General features: G+C 35.6%; 1 protein-coding gene across 1 annotated transcript in view; it reads left to right on the top strand.

The window, feature by feature from the left end:
• SMARCA2 (SWI/SNF related, matrix associated, actin dependent regulator of chromatin, subfamily a, member 2) overlaps positions 1-27,027 on the top strand; it is a 119,639-nt gene that overhangs the window by 46,089 nt on the left and 46,523 nt on the right. The window contains exons 11-26 of the mRNA XM_066568692.1: positions 2,778-2,831; positions 4,305-4,435; positions 4,640-4,700; positions 6,084-6,184; positions 6,472-6,619; positions 8,221-8,384; positions 10,043-10,109; positions 10,680-10,790; positions 12,289-12,531; positions 12,831-12,944; positions 14,878-14,985; positions 17,386-17,472; positions 18,600-18,646; positions 20,055-20,221; positions 23,700-23,863; positions 24,616-24,843. Of these exons, the coding sequence (XP_066424789.1) occupies positions 2,778-2,831; positions 4,305-4,435; positions 4,640-4,700; positions 6,084-6,184; positions 6,472-6,619; positions 8,221-8,384; positions 10,043-10,109; positions 10,680-10,790; positions 12,289-12,531; positions 12,831-12,944; positions 14,878-14,985; positions 17,386-17,472; positions 18,600-18,646; positions 20,055-20,221; positions 23,700-23,863; positions 24,616-24,843 (1,995 nt within the window). The remainder of the gene's footprint in view (positions 1-2,777; positions 2,832-4,304; positions 4,436-4,639; positions 4,701-6,083; positions 6,185-6,471; positions 6,620-8,220; positions 8,385-10,042; positions 10,110-10,679; positions 10,791-12,288; positions 12,532-12,830; positions 12,945-14,877; positions 14,986-17,385; positions 17,473-18,599; positions 18,647-20,054; positions 20,222-23,699; positions 23,864-24,615; positions 24,844-27,027) is intronic.

Below are 27,027 nucleotides of genomic sequence, written 5' to 3'. Positions count from 1 at the left end.
GCTAACGGTACTGGAAATATGCTAAAAACAACCAGCCTAGAAAAAATACTGATCTTGGACATTAATGACCTAAAAAAACAGTACATGTTTTTTCCTGCTCTCAAAAAAAAGCTTGTTCCTCAGAGTAGGAACATAGGAACAATAGCCTGTCTACAGAATAAAGATGTAATGTGGATGGGGTTCTTGGCCTGCATTACCAATGAGAACATGCCTGATTAATGTACAAAATGTACAAAATGCTCAGTAAAGATAATCATTATTGAGACAGCAAGTAGAGTAACTGCATCACTGTAATAATGTAAATAAGTATGTCCACATAGGTGATATGTTTCTCTTTCTATGTCAGTTTAGTCTAAGTATGTATAAGAGACAGTGTTATTTTCTGGCCATGTCAGTCAAGACATAATTTTCTGTTCCTGAAGTTGAAAGGAAATATGTCCTGTAAGTAATATTCAGGGTTTGTATATATCCCACCCTAAAACCTAAGGGAAGATAAGCAAAAAAAAAAAAAGTTTGCTCTGTCTTGGTCGTCTGCATCTTTTTGTTTGTAATTAACTTCTTTCCAGCAATCTTTTGCTCATATGTGAAGGAAGTAGGAGTTCACACAAATATTACCCTTTATTTTAAGCTAGTATTCTATGAATTTGTCATTCCATGACTGTGGAACACATTGCATTTAGTGGGCACTATGTCTTTTTTGCAAGTCATACACTTTCAATTCTTAAACTTTTATGTTTTGTAATCCATAATAAAGTTTAATTTACTGATACCTGTAGTTAATGTTTTGTACTTACAGAAAAACAAAAAAAGAGACTTCTTAGGATTTTCTCCTAGAAATGGCAGTGAGGAAGTAGATGATGAAGAAATAATCTTTGCCAGGCTCATTATAGATATCTGAGTGAACCTTATATTCTTAGTAGAATAAAATTTGAGATTAGGCCATTCTTTCTCTGGGACACAGTTTCTGTAATCTTCATGATAGATTTTGCTTGTTTGTTTCTTTCATATTCCTCTATTTGTGTTTTCTGTCTTTAGCTTCATACTGTAGTCATGCAAAAGAAAAAATATTCCATATGAGATTTTCATCTTCTAGGCTAGTTCAACTTGCAGAGCAGCTTTTCACTTCAGTGTTAGTAGTTTTTCCTATCATTATGCAGAAAATTAACAAAACGTGCCTTCCTGCTTTTTAATACTGAGATTTCCCCAATTCAAGGGTTAAGTTGTCAACGTTAAAGGTCTGTTTGCATGGTCCAAAATAAAAGTGCAAGATGTCTGTCATTATTTACATTTATTTTCTTTGTAATATGTTCTTCTGATTTCCAAAATTTTTAACTGTATGTTATTAATGTTCTCACAGCAGGTTATGACTTTTGCACAATGAACAGCGCTGATGCTTGCTGCTTGTCTGTAATTTGAGTTGTTAGGTTCTTTTCCACTGCCTGTAGCCAAGCTATAACAATCTTTATGTATTAGACAGCATTCTCTAGTGTAAAAGAATGGATCCCAGCCCTGGTTCATCCAGGGAAAAAGTATTCTCAGTCAATGTAGTGTGTTCAGCCAAGAGTAAATAAGTGTTTTCGTAACTTATCCTGCCCTTGTGCTTATTTAAAATCTTCACTTCTGGAACAGTTCCTTTCTTTGTCAGCAGTCATACCTGCTGCACAGAAGTGCTGACGCAGGCAGCCTTGAAGCTTGTTGCTGTTCCTACTGAGCATCAGCTGCTGCTTGTTCATTTCAAGTACATGCTTTAGATAATGGAATTTAGTGTCAAAGAAAAAGGCTGAAGCAGATATTAAGGATTATATCAATATTGAGAAGTGCAGCTATTCCTCAAGTATACTTCTTAAACAAAAAAAGGAATAACTTGATGGTCTGTATTGATCACATGCTTTAATAATACTTAGAAGTTTTTTATGTCTAAAACACAATTTAAGAGATCACTTTTTGTTGTTAGGCTATTCTCTTAACTTTAGTATTCAGAATATTTTGCTATAGTGCTACAAACTCAGCAGTGTGACATGAGGAGAAGCTGTAAAATGTCCTTTCTTGCTCAGAATTGCTTAGGAAAGTTTGAATGCAGAAGCAAACTATATGTCTTTTTCTTTTTCCTCATACTGTGCTGACATTTTAAGTAAGGTAAATAAGAATAAGCCTTGAAAAAGATACTGCACGTTTCTCAGTTTGGAGAGAAGAAAATATACCTTTCTCCAGTGAAGAACTCCTGGGTTCCTTTTGTTTCTAATTTGAGTAAGGTCTACACATGATTGGAACGTAGCACAAAAGCTCCAAAAATACTCCTTCTAGTTAGTTGTCAGACCCAAAAACCAGAAATACATACGCAAGACAAAAGTGCCTTGCATGAATGTACAATCTGTGATGCCTGCTGACACCTTTAGGAGATTAAAGCAGTTTAGAGGAAATTAATAGTAAATAATGTGAAAATAATTCACTATTTTATTTGCTTTAGAATAGCCTATAAGCAACTGAGCTTTAGGTCTGAGCTGGAAATTGAGTAGGCCAGCCACTTCTTCCATGCAAATTTATATCATTGACTGAAGTGAGTAGGTACCCTCCTTATGTTAGTAAATTATTTTTGTGTGTTTATTACTCTGGGCCTATCTCTGTCTATATCCATCCACACCTTCAAAAACTTGAATCCCAGGCTGTTCAGAAATAAGTGAAACATATTCATGATCCAAAATATTTACATCATATAAAGTATGCTTTCTGTACTTTTAATCTGACCATAGTATTTATGACATCTTTATTTGTTGTAGAAAGCTGAGGAAAATGCAGAAGGAGTGGCATCTGGTCTTGGTCCTGATGGAGAGGTATGAATTTTTACAAGGTGTTTTTTTTTCTTCTTGTTACTTTTTGGTTTTTAAAAAAAGCAACTTTCCAGTGATTATTCTGGATTGTGTGTCATGGCTATAACTTCAAAAAGAGTTATGATGACAACTGTTCTAGGAGCTGTTTTTTATAAACAGAAATAATCATTATGTAGGTTAACATGTATGCTAGCCTTTCGCTATTCCTAAAATCAAAGACTAAAATGAAAACTATATTGACTCTATCACTGATAGTGATGAAGTCTGCCTCTCAGTTTTGTAATGTGCTTACAAGAAATATTTTTCTTGCAGTCTGCATATAGACAACTTACTTTCTAGTTTGAGCACATGAACACAATATAGTCAATCTTCTCATCTTTATAAAAAATACATTGTTGACATTGCATGTAATTATCTTGCAGCACAGGACTGAGTACGGTGCTGTGATGGATTAAGACATCTGAAAATTCTTTCCTCAGAAGCAAATGGAAATTAGTAATTTTTCTATGTCATTCTTCAGATAATATTGTTCATTCAGTAGCCCAGCATATGCTGCCTCATTCAGAGCTCTTCTGTTAATGCAATTTTTCTATTCCACTTCATTTTTATTTAAAGACTTTAGAATTGTGTTTGTTTTACTTGTGCTCTCTTTTTATACTTGAAAGTGATCGTTCTGCTAGTATAGTTAGAGTTATAGCAAAAATACTTCAGTATATTTGTATTTGCACAAGGAAAATGCACATAATATTCCTGTAAGTTCAGTATTAATGGAAACTGGCTGTGTTTAGCACTCTGACCAGTCACTACTTAGAACTGTTTAGAATTAGTTTTTCTTGCTCATATGTGTTTATTTGGAAAATATTCTTGGGTAAAAACAGTATTAGAAAGCAAAAAGTTTTTGAAGTAAAAAAATCTGTGATTAAACAGGGCAAAGAAATAACATAAAGAGTGATTATACTATTCTAGTTCTGTTACAACACAAATAAGAGATTTTGTTCTTACAGGTGCTTCATCAGCTTAGTTGAAGAAGTTAGGACAGTGAATCTTTAAAACAGGCCTTTACTTAGAAAGTTAACTGAATTGTTTGATTCTTGTTTCTCAAAAAAAAAAAAGCCATAAGGTCACTCTGTGTTTTTTTGTTACAGATGTCTGTTGGTATAAACAACAGGATTAAAGGCCTATAAAATACATAACTTGTGTCTTGGTCCACAAAAACCAATAGCGTGTTCTTTTCCGTGTTGTTCTTGTTAATTTACTTGAGATACTGGGATATATTTCTGGATGTCACATAGAGTATGTTACACACAGAATACCATGACTTAGTGTTTGCTTAGTGGGAAAGTGTGGCATCTAATAACAAAACTTCACTGGTTGTACAGAACTGCAATTTTGATAGTGCTATTAGTTCTTTTTATTATGTAAGAAAAGTATGAAGTTCAATTGCCTTATAGTGTAAAATGTCACTTGAATTTTTAGCCCATAGATGAGAGCAGTCAGATGAGTGACCTTCCAGTCAAAGTGACTCACACTGAAACAGGCAAAGTTCTTCTTGGACCAGAAGCACCCAAAGCAAGTCAGCTGGATGCTTGGCTGGAAATGAACCCTGGGTAAGTAGCTAGTATACAAAGTAGACTGTTTTTTCCTGTTTGTTTTTTCCTGTTTGCATTGATGTTTTTCATGTTATACTTTCTTGTTTACCAATTCTATTCTTGTTTCAATTTATTATATGTAAGCTGAGTAGGGGATGTTTTGAACCTATTACCTTCCCCCTTTTAACTGTAATTCACGATCTTTCTGTCATTTTTGTATAGCTATGAAGTTGCTCCCAGATCAGACAGTGAAGATGAAAGTGGCTCTGAATATGAGGAGGAGGTATGTATCTTCAAAAAGAAATACTGTGACAATACAGTAAAAAAAAAGTACTTATTTCATATTTAATTTTCCCCTTCTTCATAGTGAAGAGAGGGGAGGTGATAGCAGATGTGCAGGTGCTTTAAGACTGTTACGAACAGGAAAATTAATTGATTCTGTAGTTCTTGAATTTTAGCATTTGTTCTTTATATACTCTGTAAAGCCCTAACTGGTAATTGTCGTTAGGAAGAGTAAATATTTTACTGTGATTGTGAATGGTAATGAACCAGAGGATTTAGCAGGTTCCTGTTTTAAAATACATCTCAGAAAATGCTGCATTGTGGCTTTGTGCTGAATGAAATTAACATCTTCAAGGTTTATGCATTGAAGGTTTTATAGGCAATAAAAATCATGGTTACTACTTATGTGTATTAAAATGTTAGGGATTATGACAGGGATTTATATTCAGACTTTTCAGGGTAGGCTTATTTGATTGAGTATTTGGATGGTGATTTAAATACTGTTATTATAAAAATTCTAAAAAGAATCTTACCATTAATCCATACAAAGATCTCAGCTTTGCAGGGTCATCATATTACATACTATGAATAATGAATAGTGATAATTGCATAGCATTTTCAGATCAGTACTTTCTAAAGGAGAACAGAAATGAGGAATAGAGAAGGACAATGTTCAATCAACAGTCTGGTAGCAGAACTAGGTATAGTACTCAGATCTCCTAAGTTTAGTCTTTACACTACTGGACCAAACAACCACTGAAATTGACTGGACTGTATGATGTTACGGTGTGTCTTTGTAGGAGTAATTTCTGGTTTTGTAATTCTACACATCTGTTAGTATTAAGGTAGGAGAGAAGGGCCTGATATCTGTCAGATTTTAGAATCTCAGTGAGATTTTAAGTTAATGCTATCTGCTGCAACAGTAGTCAAAAGATGAGTTATTTCAAAAGAGTAAAAATAACTGATTTTAAAAAATTAAGAAACTAGAGGCCTAAATCAGTAGTACGTGACAGTATTTTAAGCCTTATTAATTTATCAGACATCTAGAATACAACACAAAAAAATACACATGGTATTGGAATACTCTCCATGAATATGGTAATCAGAGAAAGCCTTTGTTAAGGAAGATCATTACAGGGGAAAATAATTTTTATTTCAAAGTATTATTGACTTCCTTTGTTAGTGTGTGTCAAAAATCAATCATTTTGTTATGCTGCAGTGCAATTTTATTGCAGAATAGGTTTAAATTGAACCTTATGATTCAGATGTCTGTCATAAAACACTGACCAATGAAAGCTACCAGTATGAGAATGCCATTTGAAAGTATGACTGAGGTACACAGTACACTACCCAGCACTTCTGTTCTTTTTCTGTATTTCTGTAGGATGAGGAAGAAGAATCAAACAAATTAGAAACAGATGAGAAGATACTTCTGGATCCTAACAGTGAGGAAGTTTCTGAGAAAGATGCAAAGCAAATCATTGAGTGAGTTTTCCTTAAGTATTGCTTATTAGGAACTGTGATATCTAACAGTGGTGTTTCACAGGAGTAGCTTTCTGTAGATTACAGTGAATTGCTTTACTTCTCTGGTATAAATACCTGCAGGAGAAGGAGCATGATCATTTAATTGTATACTCTTTATAATCTTGCACCCTTTGGTGTACTCACCTCACTCACAACTGTGGACTTGAGCTGTTTCTTTAGACATGTAAGCCACGATCAAAAAATACTTGTTTGTAGGAATTCACTTGAGTTCTTTTTCTACTTTCCAGGACAGCGAAACAAGATGTGGATGATGAATATAGCATGCAATATAGTGCTAGAGGGTCTCAATCCTACTACACTGTTGCTCATGCTATCACTGAAAGGGTGGAAAAGCAGTCTTCCCTTCTTATTAATGGCACATTAAAACATTATCAGGTGAGAAATCATTAAAACAATAAAATACCTAAAACTTGGGATTATGCCAAACATTTCAGTCTGATCTTTCAAACGGCAAACTGAAAATTTGTTAAGAAGTACAAAGGCTCTAGTAGGTTAGAATTTGGAAGTTTGGACAAAGCAATGATACCTGTCACAGTTAATGTTACATACATACTCCTTGAACAATACAAATTTTTTACAGCTACCCCTACCTGTTCTTCATTGCAGGTGAATAATATTTTGATTTTGGCATCCTTCTAACTGACTTGTACTTTGATTTCTTACTCTTTTGGTGGGTTAACAGTATTTTCCTCCTTCCAATATTTACAAGTTTAGAATTTTATTTTTAATTAATGTCCGAATATTTTGGGGCAGTGATAGGTACAACTTGAAAATAAGATAAATATTTTGCTGTGGAGGTTGATGTCACATGTTCTTCACAGACTTTCGCTGGATTTAGTAACCAAGACCTTTACTATTTTGATATAAGCTAGATTCACATGTGATTGAGAATGTCCTTGATGCATATTTTCTACACTTCTGCTATCACACAACTTTCCAGTGAACTCTGATAACCTGCATCTTATCGCTATTCAGAACATCGCTTGTATATATAAAACAATAATTATGTAGACAAAAGAGCTTTCCTCAATTCCGAAGTGACTTTGTAGGTGGGACATAGAGTGACACTACAGATTCCAGTCAGCTCTTGATGACTTAATAGTAAATATGAATCAGTCCACATGTATGTAAGGCCAGTAAATTTGCAATTATTATGGACAGTTATTTTGGATACTGTCTTGCAGGAAGAGCAGACAATTACTTCAAGAGTGTATTGTAGAATTTTCCCTCTGAACTTTCTCAGGCCACCTAATTTCCTGCTCTCTCCATGCATGGGAGACACCAAAACTCTGGATATGAGGAGCAGAAACTTCACGCATCCATCAGTAATGTGATACACACATGTGAAAATCTGTCTGAGAAGGGAATAGTGCTTTCTAGCAGCATTCCTTGGAGTGTGAAATTCTGTTATGTAGATACTGCTAAGCTACAGAACTCTGGCTCCCTTCCAGCTCTGGAATTTCATACACAAGGCATATTTGGACAAAGGTGGCCTACTCTGATGTGGAGTTTTGAATGGCAGGTACTAAGTGGACATGTGCTACAAGAGCTTTAGCATACCAGTGATACAGTTTGCAAGTGTGTTTTGTGCGGTTTTGATGAGTTTGGTTTTGAAAGATTTTAATTGACACACACAAATGTCATGAAATACACACAGAAAGTTTCAGCATTTGAGAATGTTGAAACTGAGGAACAAATACCTGCTGTGGTGTTTATCAGCCTTACTATAAGTGCCTCTATTGCTTTGTGTGCAGTAGTAAAACCTTTATACATGAAATTTGACTTTATCTTACAGAGTGTTTTAAACAGAACATTTTTTCCATGTAAAGATAGGCAGGGGTCTCCATGCATATAGTATTACTAAAGGAAATTTAACTTATAAGTAGACAGGGACATCAGAACATTAGTTCCGTGCTGCTGATTTATTGTTAATTATTTTTGTGGGTTTTAAATAACTGAAACTCTTTTCATTTCAGCTCCAGGGACTGGAGTGGATGGTTTCTCTTTATAATAACAATCTGAATGGAATTTTAGCAGATGAAATGGGACTAGGAAAGACAATACAAACTATTGCTCTGATCACTTACCTGATGGAGCACAAAAGACTCAATGGCCCCTATCTCATCATTGTTCCCTTGTCGTAAGTAATGGGTCTCATTCTGGCATTATTGTCCTAAGCATTGCAGATTGGTTTATTTGGAACACAACACGCTGGCAAAACCAGAAAGCTGGTAAAACACTTGATTCTATTAATTTTGGCAAACTGTATTGAATTTACTGTAATTCACTCTTAAGCCAAATGAGGGGGATGTTTTTTCTTTCCTATTGCATGCAAGCACTTCACTTTTCAGCTTTTAACTGCTAATAAAAATCTCTTGCTTAATTCTTTAAGCAGCTGGTGCCTCATCTGATATCATGCAAGCATACTTTAATGAGGTTGATCTTTTAAGTACTGTATAGGTATCCATGGATATATGTAGCCTTGATTGCTATACACACTTTTGTCAGGTGTGCAGATTATGATTGTTTATTGTGCTACCTCCCTTTTGCTCTTCCTTAGCTTTTCAAAATGCTGCTTGTTTTACAAATTTCTTTTAGCACGTTTTATTTTCTCCAAAGGTCAGGTGTGGGTTTTAGTGATTTGAATAAAAAATGTCAGTCATTGTAGAAATCTTGTGTTGAGGAATCGTTATCTTATTTTTATGTGTAATTGACTTGATTGATGTTGAGAGGTTCCCTGGTAATTTCATTAGCTAATTTGTCCACCAATTGTGCTGAGCATGCAAATTTGTCCTAGAATTAGGATAAATTTGATTTGTAGTCATCTCTTGACTTCTTTTGAGGTGTCCTCTCTTCTGGCTGTGCTGTAGTAGTAACTGATTAACTAAGATAAATGCCACAGGTGTGCTTAATTGTATGAACACAAATTATAAGCTTAGTTTGAAAAGAAACACCTGGGAGAAGATCTATAAAACAAAAATAGTGGGAGTGTTATTAATGTCAATTTTCATGTGGGCACAGTAAAAAATATGATTTCTTTTATGTACTCCAGTGTTTTTTTTAAAAAGTCAGAAGAGATGAAAGTTCTTTCTTTTATACATTTTAAAAGCTGCCTTTCTCTGCCTTTTCTACCTTGCTAGTATTGCTGTCATCATTGGTCCACTAAGAAGAGGAAAAAAAAAGCAAGCAGCTGAAAAGCCTCAAGGGTTTTTTTTGCTGTTGTCTCATAATAGCAATTAGCTTCACTATATAGCAACTTTTTTGTTGGGGTAAAACAGCAGAAACAGTGCAAGAATGGATCCTCAAAGTAGTGGTTGGTGGCACTACGAGTAGTTCTGCTTGAGTAGAGCACAGATAGTTCTGCTTGAGTAGAGCACAGTAGATAAAGTCTATTTTCAGTTTCATTGGGCTGTATTTGAAAAGCTGTAGTGTCCACTTTTGGATGATATATCTAGTATAGAGGAACTTGCAAATCTATTTTTTGTCCAGAGACACTGTTCTTATTGTTACTATGTTCCAAAGTATAAAGGTGCATGTGAAACGCTACTTTTAGTGGTTTCAGAAAGGGCCATGAATACAAGAAGGATGAGTGTTTCACACATTTTTTTCCTGGTTGTATCCCTCTGAAATGCTTGTATTTTATTGCAGTGTATATAAAGTGCATTTTTAAAATAAGTTGTTATTTCTGTGGGTTGATTACATAAAATGTGTTGAAAAGCTGGCAGCCACTTGGAAACCCTTAAAAAGTTTGATCTGCAGATGATGAAACATGTTACTTTTTCTCTATAATCTCTATAGGACTTTATCCAATTGGACATATGAATTTGACAAATGGGCTCCTTCAGTGGTGAAGATATCTTACAAGGTTTGATTTGCTTTTTATATGACTGTAGAATTGCAGGAATGAGAACTAGAGACAGTTTTTCCTCTGTCTCTGCAAGCTTTTAAACTATCCGCTCATCAGGTTTTGTCATGTACTAAGCAGTGTGAGTTAGCCACACTAAGAGGACTGTAATAAACTGTGAAAGATTGTAGAAGTAAAACAGCTGTAAATCATTGTACAAAATGCAGAACCAAATATTTAATTATCACATTTGCAAGGCTTCTGCTGAGAGTTAAGAATGGTAACTACCTAACATTTTATTCCTAGCTAAATACTTTCTTGTTTGGCTCCTGTAGTAGTGATGTAGTCAAGCAATTTGTATGGAGACCAGACCACTGGCTTTATATTTCCGTGAGCCCCATCAGTGGCTTTGCAGTCTAGCAGAGGTTTAGGGAAGGCACTCTGACAAGATCTGGAATTTTGTCAGTGTATTATTCACAGTATGGTAGGATTGCAGGTTCATCTGATTGCTTATTATCTGGTAATTCATAAAAACAATGTTTTTTCTTCATCAAAGTAAAGAATAACAACTCACATGTCTCTCTCTTTTAGGGTACACCTGCAATGCGCCGCTCACTTGTTCCTCAGCTTCGAAGTGGAAAATTTAATGTTCTTTTAACTACTTACGAGTACATAATAAAGGACAAACATATCCTTGCTAAGGTAATTTTGACTATTATGTCTCTACAGCAAGACCCAGACACCTTCAAGTGGTACATACCACAAAACATGTTTTTGTTTTATGGGGAAGTTCCTGGTTGTTCTGTCCTTCAATAAAAGTTATCCCTTTCATTTACACTTCTGTTTCTCAGTTTATGATTGAACTTCTCAGTCACAGCTGTCCCTTCTGTAAACACTAGGATTTTCCCAAATATGTCCAGGGGACTAATTTCTTTGTGCAATTCTGTCATTACTGTATACCTGGCTGTCCTTGGAAGAACATGACTTTTCTCACCTCTGCATAGTATTCAGCCTAATCTGCATCAGTGACTTTTCACTTTTCCTGTTATTTCTTTCCTAAAACTGACTCCTATTAGGGCCCTTCCAGCTCTGTGGTCACTTTCCCCCACATGACTAAATAGTCAGCTATATCATGAATTTGGTGTCCAGGCTAAAGAGTCTACACCTTGCACTTCTTAGGGGCTCACTGTTTCTCTACAGGTAGGTATCAAATATAATTAATTTTAAAAGCCTACTATACTGTAAGACTATTTCATGTGTGCACAAAGCAGAGGTATTCTGCTATACAAAGAAACCATATTGGTTTTCCTGTAGTTTTATTGTTCATTTTCACTTCATTTTATCTGTTGCATTCTGCATATTTACTGCATATCACTTGTTTGTCCTTTCTAATACAAAGGCAGTGCATTTTCTTCTTATCATTCTGAATGCTTGAGGACAGCTTGAGACTACATATTGTTCTTTTTCCTTTTTTTCCCCCCACTCTTTCTGAAAGATAGAAGGACAGCACTATACCACTCATCCTGTCCTGGGAAATGGAATTAGGTAGCACGTGTAAAAGTACAAACTGAGGCCTTCCTAGTCATATGGTCAGTATGTTGTAGTACAGGTGGTAACAGAGAGCTTGAACAACAGCTTTCAACATCTGCTGTGATTGCATTTAAGATTTCATATTAAGAAATAGAAACTTTAGTTGAAAATGCAGTAACTGAGATGTTTTTAATTATGCTGCTTTCTTTTGAAGTAAAAACTTAGTATTAGCTGAAACAAAGTTCAGGGTTGCTGTTGTTTATGAGCGTACTCACCTTTATCTGAAAAGGCTTTTCTCTCCTGTCAAGGTTCTTGTTACAGACAGATTTATTTGCAGTTTATATGGTTTCTTTTCTCCACTGTGAACCATATTCTGGCCTTGAAGAGCCAGTCATTCTAATCTTTCCCAAAAATGGAAGGAATCTGCTTGCTGTTAACTGTTTCAATTCCAGTCAGAATTCACCATCAGATTGAGTGTACCTAGTGTTTGTCTCTCTGTGTGTTGGTAGCAAGGACACTGATAGTTGCATAATGCTTGATTTGGCTTTCCTCAAGGTTGAGACTGATTGATGTCTCAGGCTTTAAGTATTTTTGTTTTATACTTGTCATGAGGACCTTGACAAAGTCTGGCCTTTTCTAACTTTGCCAGCTTTTCTTCTTTTTCTTTCAGATTCGGTGGAAGTACATGATAGTAGATGAGGGCCATCGAATGAAGAACCATCACTGCAAGCTGACTCAGGTCTTGAATACTCACTATGTGGCCCCTCGGCGAATCCTGCTGACTGGGACTCCTTTGCAGAACAAATTGCCTGAACTTTGGGCTCTCCTCAATTTCCTTCTTCCAACCATTTTCAAGAGCTGTAGCACCTTTGAGCAGTGGTTCAATGCTCCATTTGCCATGACTGGAGAAAGGGTACTGTGGCAGCGGTTTTTTTTTTAAAGATCAGAAATAAACCACTTTGATGAAAACAGAAAAGAGCTTACTCAGATGGATTAGTGTTTGAACTTGTGCTGATACTTAAGGATTTAACATAACTAAAAGACCCCTTTTTTATAATACCAAAATTTTAATGTTTAAAGTGCATTTTTTGACTCAGTGTCAGTTTGGTTGTAAGATGCAAATAATCATTGCACATTTTTAGCAGTCCATGTGAGATAAGACATTAACTAATATATTTGAGTTGTCTTGTAGTGACTCATAAACTTTTCTAGGTGGACTTAAATGAGGAAGAAACTATTCTGATCATCCGTCGTCTGCATAAAGTGCTTCGGCCCTTCTTGCTGAGAAGACTGAAGAAGGAGGTTGAGTCTCAACTCCCAGAAAAGGTTTGCAATGAGAGGGATTTTGGAAGGGGTTTAATAATCTTTCTGAGCATTTAGTTTTGAGATTTATTTTGCAGAACAGGACTTCTTTAGTGTTTGTTTGTTTATACCTCTTCAGAGAAAGCTAAGGAAACCTGGGTACCTGAAGTGTCTGCATTCTCAGGATTCCTCTCCAACCTTATATGTGTTTGTTGTAACCAGTGTAAGATATACAGCTTCTATGCATTATAGTCTGGTTTCAATATATGAGCCAGCTGTACACTGAGGATGAAATTCTGTCCCATACCATCTTTCTTGCATTGGGTTGAAGCTAGTTCACTGAAATTTCTGAGGGACTACTGCACTTTATAAAGCAGGCACAATTTGGTTTATTATCATTCAGGAGTGTGTGAAGTGTCTTGTTGAAATTGCACAATTATTTTTAACTAGTGTCATTTTAATTCAGAACATAAAATTATTTTCTGATTTCGAAGGAAATTGTTTTCATTTCTGGATAACTCATTTTGTCCCATTGTGTCCTCCTCTGCAATTCTGCATCCCTCTTCACAGAATAACAGCAACTAAAATAAAAAAAAGTAAATTTGAAGGTGTGATAAGGAAAAACTGGTTTTAAGGTAAACTGGATTAAAACCAAACAAAACTGAAATATATATAAGGTGTGTTATGAGCCGACTGGCTAAATGAATGGAGAGCTGTGTACAAATGCTTAGAGACAATACAAAGAAGGGCATTTTAAAATTATTTTTCATCTTTGTAATCATGTAAATATTACTTCTGTTGCAAATTTCTGTTCCTTCAAATGTCAAATTCTCAATATCCTCAGAAGAATTTATTTGAGAATAAAATATGTTTGTATTTGAAAATAATACTTAAATCAAACCACTGACAAATCCAGTAATAGGCACTGGCGAGGCAAAATTTTCAAGTTACATACACACTTATACTCAGAAGATCATGTTTCTTTTTGTTGCCATTAACTGAAAAAAGGAGTTTATCCAGCCACGAGGATTGAACCTGGGGGCAGAAGCCTAATCAGGTTCATTTGTTCTTGCAGATGTTGGTAAACATTGAAGAAAGTCACTTCTGTTTAAGTAGTTTATACTCTTGTCTTTCTGAGAAGAAAATAACCTGATAGTTTTCTTCTTGTTTATTTATTAAACACGAGAAATCTTACTCATTGTCTTTCTTTCATAGCTTGAAAGATTTGTAGCCACTAGTGTGATTTTGTTATGTTACAGTTTTTATTTGACATTACTTAATAAAACTGTAGTGATTATAATCTGGACATTTGGCAATAGAAAAAATTACATAAAACTGGTGTGTGAAGTCTTTCTGTTACTATTTTTAAATCTAGTATGCAGTTAAGAACTAAGTATAGTTTTGCAAAGCTGAGCAAGTCAGGCTGAATGTAGCAATCATGTAATACTGTATTAAGTCCTAGTGTTTTAGTGGATGTTGAGAAAATGGTGGCAGTCTAGATAAACATTATGCCAGTTAGACTTTATAATTACTAGATATATAGTGATGATATTTTTATGATGCTTTGCTTGGTATTTTTATAGTACTTAACAGACAAAATAAATTCAATTGGTTATTAAACATAAAATAGTTTTTTAGTTGCATGTTAATTTCAAAATTAGTTTTAAGTTATTTTTTTAGATTTTAAAAATTAGAGAGTGAGAAATAAAGTGTGTTTGGTAATCTTGCAGTTGCATCTTTAGGATCCAGCTGTCTCACTGCAGCTGTGACTCACAAATACTCATTTCTGTGCTTGCAGTTGTATTGCTGGTCATGGAAATTTTATGTGGTGATCTGGTAAATAAAAGATTAGTAGGGTTTTTTTGTTTTGTTGTAGAATGACAAGAACCTGCAGTTAGTTCTCACTGACATTACTATGCCCGCATGTTCATGGTTTTGGGGTTTTTTTTAATACCAGGTGGAATATGTGATCAAATGTGATATGTCAGCTCTTCAAAAGATCCTGTATCGTCACATGCAAGCCAAGGGGATCCTTCTCACTGATGGTTCTGAAAAAGACAAGAAGGTACAAAAGAAAGACTAAAATATAAAGAAAATAATGTATTATGAGTGAACATGTTAATAACATGACTTCTGTTTTATAAAATTAATCTATAGGTCCTTACAGGTATCTCCCATGGGAAGGGAAATTTCAGGCATGCCTTTCAGTTACAAGACAGCAGCTATACACAAAGAGAAGTGTAGCTGCATTCAGTTGTATTCAGTGTAGTTGCACTGCCTTTCTGCAAACAGGCAATGTTTGAAAAAAACCTGCATTTTCCTTGGCTGAGCTTGATTCAATAATATATCTGAATAATTGTGATTGTGGGAATGATGGCTAGAGAAGGTAATTTATCTTGTTTTTCAGAGCTATTAGTTAAGTCTTGTTTCAGTTAGCTAGGACTGTATGCTTGCATTCATCCTTACAAGGTCTGTTGGTGACAAAATTCTTTAAGAGATCAGTAAGATTCAAGGTCATATAGTCAGATTTAGACTTTGTAGTAGTAAATGTTGGTTATGCTGTCATGGGGTTTGATCCAGTCACTACTGAGTAAAGAAATTGCCATTCATCAACTTTTTGCATGATAACAGATTTGAAATATAGTAAATGTGAAATACTTTGAACAGACACTAGAGAATATCTAGAATATAAGAGTTTCAGTTTGCACCCTCTAGTGTGTATATTGCTGATGCAGGGTGCATATAGTCTTTCCATTATCCTTTTTCATTTTACATTGGTACAAAGAAATATTTTGGTGATTTTTCTCTTCAGTATCTTACTTTACCTTCCTAGTTCTTTGCAGTCAAATTGTTTTCTTTACTGGTGCTTAATTAAACTCCAGAATAAGGGCTGTTTTTGACTGGATATTGAAACGCATCTTCATAGTTTGAACACTTTTTAGACATTAATTCATATTACTCAGTTGTATTTTTAATGCATTTTTTCAGTTTGGTGTCTTTATGTTTGTCCTAAAAAATTTCATTTTGTATCACAGTCTTCCACTTCCTTTTCTGGTCTCTTTCTTTCATCTGCTCAGACATTTCCATGTACTTTTTCCTACCTGTTTCTCTACCTGGCTTTGTGATTAACCGGTTAAAATTGCCTTTGCTGTCATCTGAACACTTCCCTTGCCTTCTTCTCTCCCCAGGGGGCTAAAATTTTTCCTTTCTTGCAACTCTCTCTTAATTGATTTTTTTTAAATGCTAAATCAAACTCTGTTATCACTGCTACCTGTTGTCAGCAAAGGGAGGTGGTTGTTAAGATTGCTTAGCTTCAATGATCAAGCAACCATTGTGTTAGGAAAAAAATCATGTCCTTCTACAGCTCTGGCCTGGACCCAGCTGAGATTAGAGACAATTCTCTCAGATGGAAAGCTCTAGGAAATTATTTTTATAACAAATATGAACTACATTTTTGGAGCAAATTAGACATGATCTTGGAAAGAACAAAACCAAGTTTTAAATATATGGAGTGCCCCCTTCAAATGGATTATCTCTAGATGAAAGTTATGATTTCAGTGTACTTCCCAGAAAAGACTAGAATATTGCTTGTATATATTATAATTAAGTACTGAATTTTCCCCTAGTTTACAACTCAGAATTGGTCAATTGTTTTGGCTAAGATTTTTTAAATAAATCTGAATTAGTCATATAGTAAACTTGGAATACTGATGCCACTCTGATCACATTTTTATAAAGTGGCAACAAAACAAAATGGCATTAGAAAGCAATGTTAATATGATACAATGGTCTCAAATGTATGCTGACCAGCTGCAGTTAGTTTTTAACTGTATAGTGTTACACCGGAGTGTCTGATGAGTGTCCTGGTTCTACAAGATTACCTATAGTGTATGTTTTGAGAATATACTTCCTTAAATAATATTACTCATGAAGTTGTTGAGCTTTAGCATTTTAGTATCTCTGGCCTGATGTTTTCCTTGGCCTGATGTTTGCTTGGAGTGAGAAACCCATATATTGAGTTAACAGACTGGAGAAGCTACTATGGAATTGAAAATAATCCAGCTAGAATTACTTCTGTTAGAGGGTTCAGACACTGTGAAGTTTGTATGGTTTCATAGTAAACAGTATAATCAGGACAGTAGATGCTTTGCTTCCCATCAAGAATACTGCAGGTAGAAATGTAGTGCACTTTGTCAATTACTTCAAGGTCTTCCTTTTTCATTACAGAGCATCCTTATGACAGATGAATTTATAGAGCAAGACAATAGTTTTTTTATTTTCGTTGTTTTGATTTGTCCTGGTTTGTTATTTTCTTATTGTAGAGTTTTGTTGTGTTTTGATTTCCTTTTGTTGTTTTTTTTTTTTAATTCGTGATGTAATTTGGATTTGGGATAAAAGTATGTTGAAAGGGTATATTCATAAGCCAAGAACTTAATTATTTGGTTTACATTGTTTGTACCCATAGGGAAAAGGTGGAGCAAAAACTCTTATGAACACTATCATGCAATTGAGAAAGATATGCAATCACCCATACATGTTTCAACACATTGAGGTAAGACCAATAGGTCTGATTTTGAGAGTTATTTTTATTCAATAAAATAGGATAGGATAGTAGAAAACTGCTGCTAAAGCTTATGTGTGTGGGAGGGGACATCTCTGTCCACAAAATTTATACTGGAAGGGACAGATTCAGAAAAAAATATGTATTATAGCCAACAAGTGCCATCTTCTTATTGATAATCCAAAGTCTGTTTTTAAAATAGTTAATTTTATGGAGTAGCGTCTTTAAAACTGAAGAGTTTTTTGTTAATTTAAGACAACCCAGAGCTATTTTTTGCATTTGCATTCTCCAAATTCATTATGTGAATGATTGACATTCACATGGGACGGATTCAGAGAAAATATGTATTATAGCCAACAAGTGCCATCTTCTTATTGATAATCCAAAGTCTGTTTTTAAAATAGTTAATTTTATGGAGTAGCGTCTTTAAAACTGAAAAGTTTTTTGTTAATTTAAGACAACCCAGAGCTATTTTTTGCATTTGCATACTCCAAATTCATTATGTGTAGACACTGGTTCAAAATATCATGTGTAGAATCTCTATAGTTAGCAGACTGCTAATCTTCTGCAGTGTCAACTGCAATTGTTCTATTCTATCCATCTTGTTTTTCAGCAAAAAATGTACTATCTATATAGCATCTCTCAATAGGACCTAAGTATATCAATGTAATATATCTGAAAAGATATGAAGTGTCATAGATATCTGGAATACAGCCAAATTTATGAAAATATAATTAAGTGCCTACTGTGATATAGTATTTTTATTATTATTATTGTAGTAATTTTCTCTCTTTGTGATCTTCTATGCTGAGTAATTAAATTGAGTAATTTGCAGATGGATATTCTACTGATCAGTATCGGTTAATAATCGCTATTCTACTGTGTTTGTAATCTGGTAAAATGTATGCTGCAGAAGTCAGTTCTGCAAATCATGAATTTCAAATAATTGTACAGGAAAACATTAAGCAGAGCACTGTTGCCACAAGGTGGTTTCCAAGAGTATGGACATCATTGAACTCAAACCACAATACTCATATATTTAATTTGATTTCTATAAGAACGTGTAGTTTTTGGCTGCTGAGTATTTTGTAATATGTTTATTGCTTATAACTTTGCAGGAGTCCTTCGCTGAACATCTGGGCTACTCAAATGGGGTCATTAACGGGTAACTCTCTGTTTTTCCTGCTGTCCATAGTGTTGTATTGGAATTAATGATCGCTTTATTTTTCTGGAAGCTACATGTTAGGGAACGCAAGCATTTCATACAGAGGCAGAGGAAGTACAGGGCACATATGTAAAGCAAAACCTAATCATACTAGAAGTGTTACAAGATGTTTTCATGACTGTCCGTCTCCTTCAGAATGGTAGACAGAAAAGACTCGCGTCTTCCTTTTCCCTTAGTTTGAAATAATACACCATCTGAAATTCATTGGAAATTGAATTTCAATTTCAATTCAACAGACTCTTCAGAGATATCTGTTAGGATTTTCTTCTCTTTATTGTTACTTTTGCCTTCTACTTTTCCTTTTTTACTATCTCTTTTCCAAATTAAAATAGCATTTCTTCGATTATCTGAAATGAAAAAGATTTGTTTTATTTTTCTTGACACTCTGTGCAGTTGTCAAGTTAATGGATGCTTTCTAAACAAAAAGTGTGTATCATCCACCTGACTTTCTTCCTGTTTAGGTACTAATGATAAATTTTTTTCCTTATCTAGTATACCAGACTCTTTGTGTCCTTAGCTAGTATACCAAAATACTTGTCTCCTAAACAGTTTAGGCTGATTATAGATTAGTGCATACATATCAGAAGGCTATGTATCATCTGGATTTTGTGCCATTGCTAATGGTAAATTGTATTTTGAGAGTGCAGACTCAAGGTTAGAGAAGCATTGCATGAAGTTTATTCCTGTAAAGTGCATCACTGTGGTGTTGATTTAGATGTTCTGTTTACTTGTATTCATTTTCTGGGTTGGGGGTTGCATTTCTGTGCTAGGAGTTGGTTTTGGAATTCTTGCATAGAAGACAAAAGAGTAGCTAATCAAAGCAGCTAAATACTGTTTGGGATGACCAAGTTGTATGGCTAGAGTATATGTCAGACTCCTGCCACTATCTCCATATATTAGTTCCATTTGCAATACTTCACTTCTGTGTGTGTGATAGTTGAGTGGAAAAGGGGGTAATTTCCAACAAATGCTTGATGAATACAATTTAAAACTGCAGTTGCAATTGAATGTTGTTTTTAATGCCAGTTGAAAACAAAGCATCAGGTGAATATCTTAGCTTATAGAATGCTTATCTAGCTAAGAAATAGCATTTGTTTTAATAAATAATGAAAAATAATTGAGTGATTGAAAGTCAACACAATTTCTGTAATTGAAAAAAATTCAGGAAAACAGGACTTTGCATGTGTTTATTTTCATCAACATGTGCAATTTTAAAGAAAGAAAAGTGCTATTAGTCTCATTTAGATTAAGTAAATTAGTCTTTTTGTTATACTCTGACATGATAATGACTACAGACTTTTAAATGTGGGCTTATTCTGGTATTTACTTTGCTGCTTCTCTCCAACAGAGCTGAACTTTATCGGGCCTCAGGGAAGTTTGAGCTACTCGATCGTATTCTACCAAAGTTACGAGCTACTAACCATCGCGTGCTTCTTTTCTGTCAAATGACATCACTCATGACCATTATGGAAGACTACTTTGCATTTCGAAATTTCCTTTACCTGCGCCTCGATGGTAAGCTAAATGGAAAAAAAGGATAAATACTAAGATAAGAGGTAGTATCCTTCATTAGTTTGGGCATGGGAGCCCTGGGTTCTCCTCCCAGTATTTTCATAACAGTGCTGTGTTGTGGTTATACAAGAGTGAAAACAGGTTCAAAATACTGTTTTATAATCTTGCACGTGTATTTACCATGAAGTTATGCCAGTAGACCCTTCAGTGGCAGTTTAGTAGACTTTCCCATATTCTTCCAGACAAGGAAGGTACTGAGAAAGACGTGATTTTGCTTCTGTCGGTAGAAGTATTTGTCTCTGTCTCTTTCAGTGTTTTGTTTTATCTGTTTAATCTGCAGACCATTTAGTCAATGGATTCTTCTGATAAACGTTCCGGTCTATATCAGGAATGCAGCTTATGTATAAATTTCCTGCTTGGAGGCTCATCTCTTTTTCACATAGGTTTTAAAATCCAAGGTTCCCAATCAGTCATCACTATCTAAGTTATCTGAAAATCTTCACATGATAAGAGATGATAATGCCAGTGTTAGGCCTGTATTCCAATGGAATAAATGCATTTTTGTCTGTTTAAAATTCATCTGCTGTCCTTCACAAGATAGCTGTATTTCAGCATGATGCCTGAATTTCACAGGAAGATCAAAAGCCTGAATTTCTTCATGTGTAGATATGTTTTATTACTTCAAACAAAAAGATGGTTTAGAAACATTTTAGATACTAATATTTTTGTTCTGTTCAGTGTCTCTGTTGAGTGCTGATTATCTTTGTGGATGGTCTGGATGAGGGGATTGAATGTACCCTCAGTAGATTCACAGACTGCCCTTGGGTCACAGCAAGCCCAGGCAGTGCCACAGGCTGGGGCAGAGTGGCTGCAAAGCTGCCACAGGAAAAGGCCCTGGGGGTGCTGGTGACAGCAGCTGAACATGAGCCAGCAGTGCCCAGGTGGCCAAGAAGGCCAATGGCATCCTGGCCTGTGCCAGCAATGGTGTGGCCAGCAGGAGCAGGGCAGGGATTGTCCCCCTGTACTCAGTGAGTACCCACTGGAGAGGCCATACTCTCAGTTCTGTGTTCAGTTCTGGGTCCCTCACTCCAAGAAGGACATTGAGGTTACTGGAGCGTGTCCAGAGAAGGGCAGCAGTGCTGGGGAAGGGTCTGGGGCACATGTTCTGCAAGAGGCAGCTGAGGGAGCTGGGTTGTTTAGCCTGGAGAAGAGAGTCAGGGGTGACCTTATCACACTCTACAACTCCCTGAAAAGAGGCCGTAGCCGGGTAGAGGTCAGTCTCTGCTCACAGGCAGCCAGTGACAGGACAAGAGGACACAGTCTCAAGCTACACCAGGGGAAGTTCAGGTTGGACACTAGGAGGAATTTCTTCACAGAAAGGGTGATTGGGCATTGGAATGGCCTGCCCAGGAACATGGGAAAGTCACCATCCATTAAAGTGTTTGAGGAAAGATTGGCTGTAGCACTTAGTGCTGTGATTGAGTACACAAGGTAGTGTTTGATCAAAGGTTGGACTCGATGATCTCAGAGGTCTTTTCCAATCTATTTGATTTGCTAATTGAGTCCCACAGTTCTATGAAAGAAAAATTAAAAATAATGTATCCCACCTGAGTTTTAAACCAGTGTGAAAGAAGTTTCCATTTTGGTCTTCTTCCATGATGATGATCTCTATGTCATACTGAGCTTCTTAAATAGTGATCATTTTTGCTTAATGTTTTATCTCATACATAGTAGTATTACAAAGGACCAGCAGGATTTATCAGAATGCTTTTTAGTAGAGAAGCAATGATTTAAGGTAAATACTGAGAAGAGTGTGAGTGAGACTTGAAGTTTCTTCTGAACATTTTTGACAGTGTTTTAAATTGACTCTTAGCTTCATGCTTTAATCAGAAGAAAAAATAGTACCAAGAAATATTCTCATCTTTTATTAATATTAATGAACATGAAGTTGAACCAATATTATCCTTGAATGTAAAATGGGATTTTGAAATGGACACACAAGTGAGCTATGTTGCTGTGCCATAGAATGCCAAAACTGTCTGAAGAACAGAGGGCATGCTAACAAAGCCCTCTTCATACCTCTGGCCTGCATGTGCGTTAATACTTCTATTTAAGACAAATAAATTACATTACATTTTAAATGTTTTCAATTACTTTACATCATGTATTTTTAAATTGATTCCTTTTCATGCTAGAATATTTATGGCAAGACACAATATGGTAAATACACCTCATTGTCTTTTTCAGGTAGTTCATTAAATTAGATAAACCCTTTTTCTTCCTTTCCAGTTTCATTATGACAAATTCTTTCATACTGGGATATAATCTATCCAGGTTCTGCCCAGCTGTCTTCTTACATGGAGTGTTTCCTACCCAGTTCACGTGCTTGTTGGGTTCACTGTGTCAGCAGTGGGCTGGCAGTTTGGCTGTGTGATTGTGCTGGCTACAGATGGGTGGAGCTAATTTTCCTCCTAGCAGCCAATGTAATGCTGTGCTTTGCCCTTGTAACACCACCAGTGACATCACCCCAGTGTTAGGCTATTGCTGAGCAGCACTTGCAGTGTCAAGGCTTTCTCTCTAAACACGCCTCTCCCCCAAGGGGTAAGGCTGCATTGAACTGGCACCCAGATAAGACAGCTGACTCAGGCTGACCAAAGGGTTGTGAACAGCCATAAAACCTGAGGGAAAAGAGGAGGACGCAGGGACATCGCTTGCTATGGCATTTGTCTTCTCAATTAGTCATTACAGGTGCTGAGGCCCTGCTTCCCAGGAAGCAGCTGGACATTTTGTTTGCTGCTGAGAAACGTAAAAAAATTCCTCTTCTTGCACACACACCTTTCACTTCTATTAAGCTGCCTTTTTCTCAGTACAGGAGCTTTTCTGTTTTATTTCCTCCCCATGTACTGCTGAGTGTGGGGAGGCAGGGGTCTGTATGTGGAAGCCAGTTGGGGAACAGCCCACCATAGTAATAAAAAAAATTTGTAATGTCATCATCTATACATATATCACCCTCAAGATGGGACATTTTAAGAATTTGCAGTCTTTTGGTATTAACTATGACTCCCAAGGCAAATAGTGACATTTTGATAAATCTCTATATAAGTAGCTTTTAAAAATATTTAATGCTGCTCTAGCCAGAAGGCATTAATCAAAACTAGAGCTCTCTTCTGTTTGTTTATAGTAGTTTCAATTGAAATTTACATGAGTTATAAAAAAGTATAACAATGTTAGCCAACATTTTAACATCTACTTTAGAAATGTCAAAACAAATGCATTTAAAGAGACCTTTAGAAGTCCATCTTGTAGGTGTGATAGACAGTTGACCTAAACATTCATGGCCAGTGTTATGGAAAATGTGGCAGAGATGTCAAAAAGCAGTGCACTAAAATAACCCTTTCACATATAGTTTTAGCAACTGACATTATATTTATATTATTTCTGTTCACAACTTTATTATATGATATTTTAAATTTTTTTTCAGGCACAACAAAATCAGAGGATCGAGCTGCTCTGTTGAAGAAGTTCAATGAACCTGGATCACAATACTTTATCTTCCTTCTGAGTACAAGGGCTGGAGGGCTAGGCTTAAATCTCCAGGCTGCTGACACTGTTATAATCTTTGACAGTGACTGGAATCCTCATCAGGTTATATTTATTTTCTTACCTTCATAAAATGTGCAAAGAATCCATGATGCTTTTTTGAGTCGCTTCTTTAAATAGATGATGTAGCCTGGGACGAAAGGAAAAAATCCAAGGAAGAGATAAAATGCTGCTTTGAGAGGAATTAGTGAGGCAAACTGCCACAATCAGGAAATGTCTTTGTTTGATTAGGTGAACTAATTCTTTGCCTACATATATATTTTATCTGAGTGTTGGAGTATTCTCAGTGCTAGGAGTGTTGTAAACCTGCTTCATTAGTATAACTGTACTCATTCTTTAACCCTTAGGATATAATAACCAGCTCACTAGCCTTTGGTAGGTAGTTTGTAATACTTCAGTAAAGGCTATGCTGAATGCTACCTATCTCATGAAATTAGGTGACCATGTGAGTGCAGTAGTCTTGGCCTGAGAACAACTTACTCTGTGGTGGTTAGTCTGTAGTAATGACAGATACCAGAAAAAGACGATATCACACCCACTTTGGCTTGTTTTAAAAAGCCAGAAGGGGTAACTTGAGTTAAGCCTTTGCCACCTTTTTTTTCCTATTTGTAAGAAAGTAAGTTCAATATCCCTAGAAGTGCATAGTTGCATGTGTTTTCAGTTATTGTGCAAATGTATGCGATTCACATAATATTCAATGACCACATGTAAAATGTAAGGGAGGCAAGACTAAAAAGGGTTTTACTATCTGTGTTCACTCTCTCTGTAAATTACTTTCTGTGTTCTTTGCCTAATAGGACTTGCAGGCCCAGGATAGAGCTCACCGAATTGGTCAGCAGAATGAAGTTAGAGTCCTGAGACTGTGCACTGTGAACAGTGTGGAAGAGAAGATACTTGCTGCGGCAAAGTATAAGCTGAATGTAGATCAAAAAGTTATTCAGGCAGGAATGTTTGATCAGAAGTCTTCAAGCCATGAAAGGAGAGCTTTCCTCCAAGCTATATTGGAGCATGAAGAAGAAAATGAGGTAAGGTAGTTAGAAATAGTTACTCAGGAAGTACTGACTCTTCTTTTATTCATAATTTACAAAGATTGTCATAACTCTTGAAATTAAAAATTTCATTATAATTTCTTACTATCCATTTAGAGAAATAACTTAATTTTTATCTTTTTTTATGGTCACATTAATAGGTTGTAATCTACTGGTTATGATGTAATGGTTATGGTTAAATCTTAGTGTAGAATTATGCATTGCAACTTAAAACCCAGTCTACCCTTTATAATTTTGGCAAATAATTGCGTTCAAAGAAAGATTTTTTTTCCAGAACACATTATAAACCATTTCCTAAGTCCAATATATATGTTCAGCTAGGCAGTTTGATTTTCAGATGTGCTGAGCAGCTAGTACTACCTCAGTTCAGGTTTGAAGGACCCTGCTTATTGTACTTCGTTTGGAATCTATTTAAGTCAGATCTAGTTAAGATCTGCTTTGATATGCCTTGGGCTTAGGACAAGTCCAAAAGTAACTGTTTCTTTCTGATGCTGTGTCCAGCCCAGACTTCTCATCACCACTTTCTCTTTGAGAAATAATTAGCTGTTTAAAAAGAGCTGTCAAGTCTTTTCTTTTAAAAGTGGGAAGTGGAGTTCTTTTAATAGTGGGACGTGAAAGGACACTGAATGTCCTTCTCTTTTCATTGTGTTCTTTTATGGAACTCAGAGTATGGAATGATAAACCTATTCTTTGGCTGTCATTGCAGATTCTTCTCTTAATTTGAACGAAATTCAGTATTTGGACAAAAGCCATATTTGGGAGAAATTAAATAAATGTGTCAGTTATACTGATGACACATACAGAGAAATTTTTGATCGGCGCTGATGTTTTCCCAATTTGAAAATAGCCTGAACTGGTTAAAGACAGAGCTTTTGAGACCGATCTTGCTTCTGAGTGGAGCTTGTGTGTGTGAATAAGGTGCACACTGATAGGAGATTCTACAGCCTGTATTTCACTAGCATCCTTCATTACATGGAGTAAAGTTTCAAAGATCAAGGAGTTTACTTCTTTAGTCATTAATCCTCTTGTGTAAATTCTGCATTGAGCATTTAGAAAAGCATGATTAAGATGAAATTTTGTATTGTTTTAGTATTTTTCATAGAAATTAAAGAAGAGTCACAAAACATTTTTATCAGTAATTTTCTTTTATTTGTGGTGTTAATCAGAAATTTGGTGATATACATATGTAAAATTTTTGATTAAGTAAACCTGTAGTTCTAAAGCAGACCACACTCCCTATATGAGTAGGAAACCAGCAGACATTTTCAGTAATCCTGTGAATTTTTAAAAAAATTTGGAGTGCATTTGTTTCTGAAGCATTTATCTGACAGTGTTTCAGAAGTCAGGGCTGCTGCCAGGCCTGTGTGACATGCCTTATTTTGTATATGACTTCAGAACAATTTCTTTCTTGTGTGTTATATACTTAATCTGCCATCCTGAAGCAAGCAGATTTAAAAACTGTTTATTTGCCATAGCCCACCATCAGTCTTTAAAGCATTGATGTTGCAGTCTGGCTCCTGGCTGAAGCTTTTGATTAATACTTCTTTATGAACAGAGACTATACAAAACTCTGCCCAAACACTCAACCTCTTGAGGACTAGGAGGAATTGAATTTGCACCATCCTGCAATGGTCAGCCATTGCTCCTTCATTGCAGCAGCACTGAGTGTCAAGTGGGAGATTGATGGGAAAAAAGTAAACCTCTCAATTAAAGTTAAATTATCAACAGTATTGACACAGCTTTGACTTACAGATGCAGACTGGCACGTCTAACAAAGATATTTTTTACTGGTAATCTAGTTAAATAAACCCATGCTAAGCAAACTTTAAACTTTTCACATTTGTATATAGAGTACTCTGTTCTGTTCATCCTTTTTCAGTAGCTTTTTTTTAAGTTCAGCATCAAGTCTCCCCTTATTTTTTTTTCTTCTTTCTTTTTTTGATCCATTTTTTCTTTTAGCAGTACTTGATAAAGCAGAGAGGTAATATCTGTGTATCTAGAAAGATTCATTAGAATAATAGCAATGTATGACAACTTAGCAGTTACTTTTTCATAGTGTAATTTTTTGTTGGCGGTTGAGTTTATTTATAATTTTTTCTTCTGCAAAGCCTACCTGTTTGGCAACAGGATTATTCAGCCTAACTGCTGATAATGTGCACA

The sequence above is a fragment of the Molothrus aeneus genome, chromosome Z, assembly GCF_037042795.1.
Source record: "Molothrus aeneus isolate 106 chromosome Z, BPBGC_Maene_1.0, whole genome shotgun sequence".
Lineage (NCBI taxonomy): Eukaryota > Metazoa > Chordata > Aves > Passeriformes > Icteridae > Molothrus > Molothrus aeneus.
Note: the sequence above shows the minus strand (reverse complement) of the source record. Positions and strands in the feature narration are given on the sequence as shown.